The sequence below is a fragment of the Antrostomus carolinensis genome, unplaced genomic scaffold (assembly GCF_000700745.2).
Source record: "Antrostomus carolinensis isolate BGI_N321 unplaced genomic scaffold, ASM70074v2 scaffold45929, whole genome shotgun sequence".
NCBI lineage: Eukaryota > Metazoa > Chordata > Aves > Caprimulgiformes > Caprimulgidae > Antrostomus > Antrostomus carolinensis.
In genome coordinates, this window is record NW_010338740.1 from 1 (window position 1) to 561 (window position 561).

General features: G+C 64.5%; 1 protein-coding gene across 1 annotated transcript; it reads right to left on the minus strand.

The window, feature by feature from the left end:
• Window positions 1-87: 87 nt before the first annotated feature.
• On the minus strand, window positions 88-554 carry LOC114818929 (ATP synthase subunit beta, mitochondrial; the record flags this gene model as incomplete). The annotated part of the gene is made up of 2 exons (XM_029086903.1): window positions 88-289; window positions 381-554. Coding segments are annotated over 2 exons (376 nt in total), but the record flags the coding sequence as incomplete, so codon positions are not given.
• Between the last annotated feature and the right edge of the window lie 7 nt (window positions 555-561).

Below are 561 nucleotides of genomic sequence, written 5' to 3' on the forward strand. Positions count from 1 at the left end.
GAGCGGGGTGACCCACCCAGTCCCAGGTCCCCTGAACCCCCCCCAGATCCCTCCTACCCAGCCTGGACACCTCCCTGCCCGTCTCACCTGCCAGGATCTGCTTGAAGCCCTTGATGGTTTCCTTCAGTGGCACCAGTTTGCCCATGTGGCCAGTGAAGACCTCGGCCACCTGGAAGGGCTGTGACAAGAAGCGCTGGATCTTGCGAGCCCGGGCCACCGTCAGCTTGTCCTCCTCAGAGAGCTCGTCCATGCCCAGGATGGCGATGATGTCCTGCAGGGACTTGTAGTCCTGGGGGGACAGATGGGGGGTGAGCAGCCAGCGCTGGGCTTTGTCATCCCCCCACCTGGCATTCCCATGGGGGCTGCCCCAGCCCCCTCACCTGTAAGATCTTCTGTACCCCCCGGGCCACGTCGTAGTGCTCGGGGCCCACGATGTTGGGGTCCATGATACGGGAGGTGGAATCCAGCGGGTCCACAGCTGGGTAGATGCCCAGCTCGGCGATGGCACGGGACAGCACCGTGGTGGCATCCAAGTGGGCAAAGGTGGTGGCAGGGGCAGGG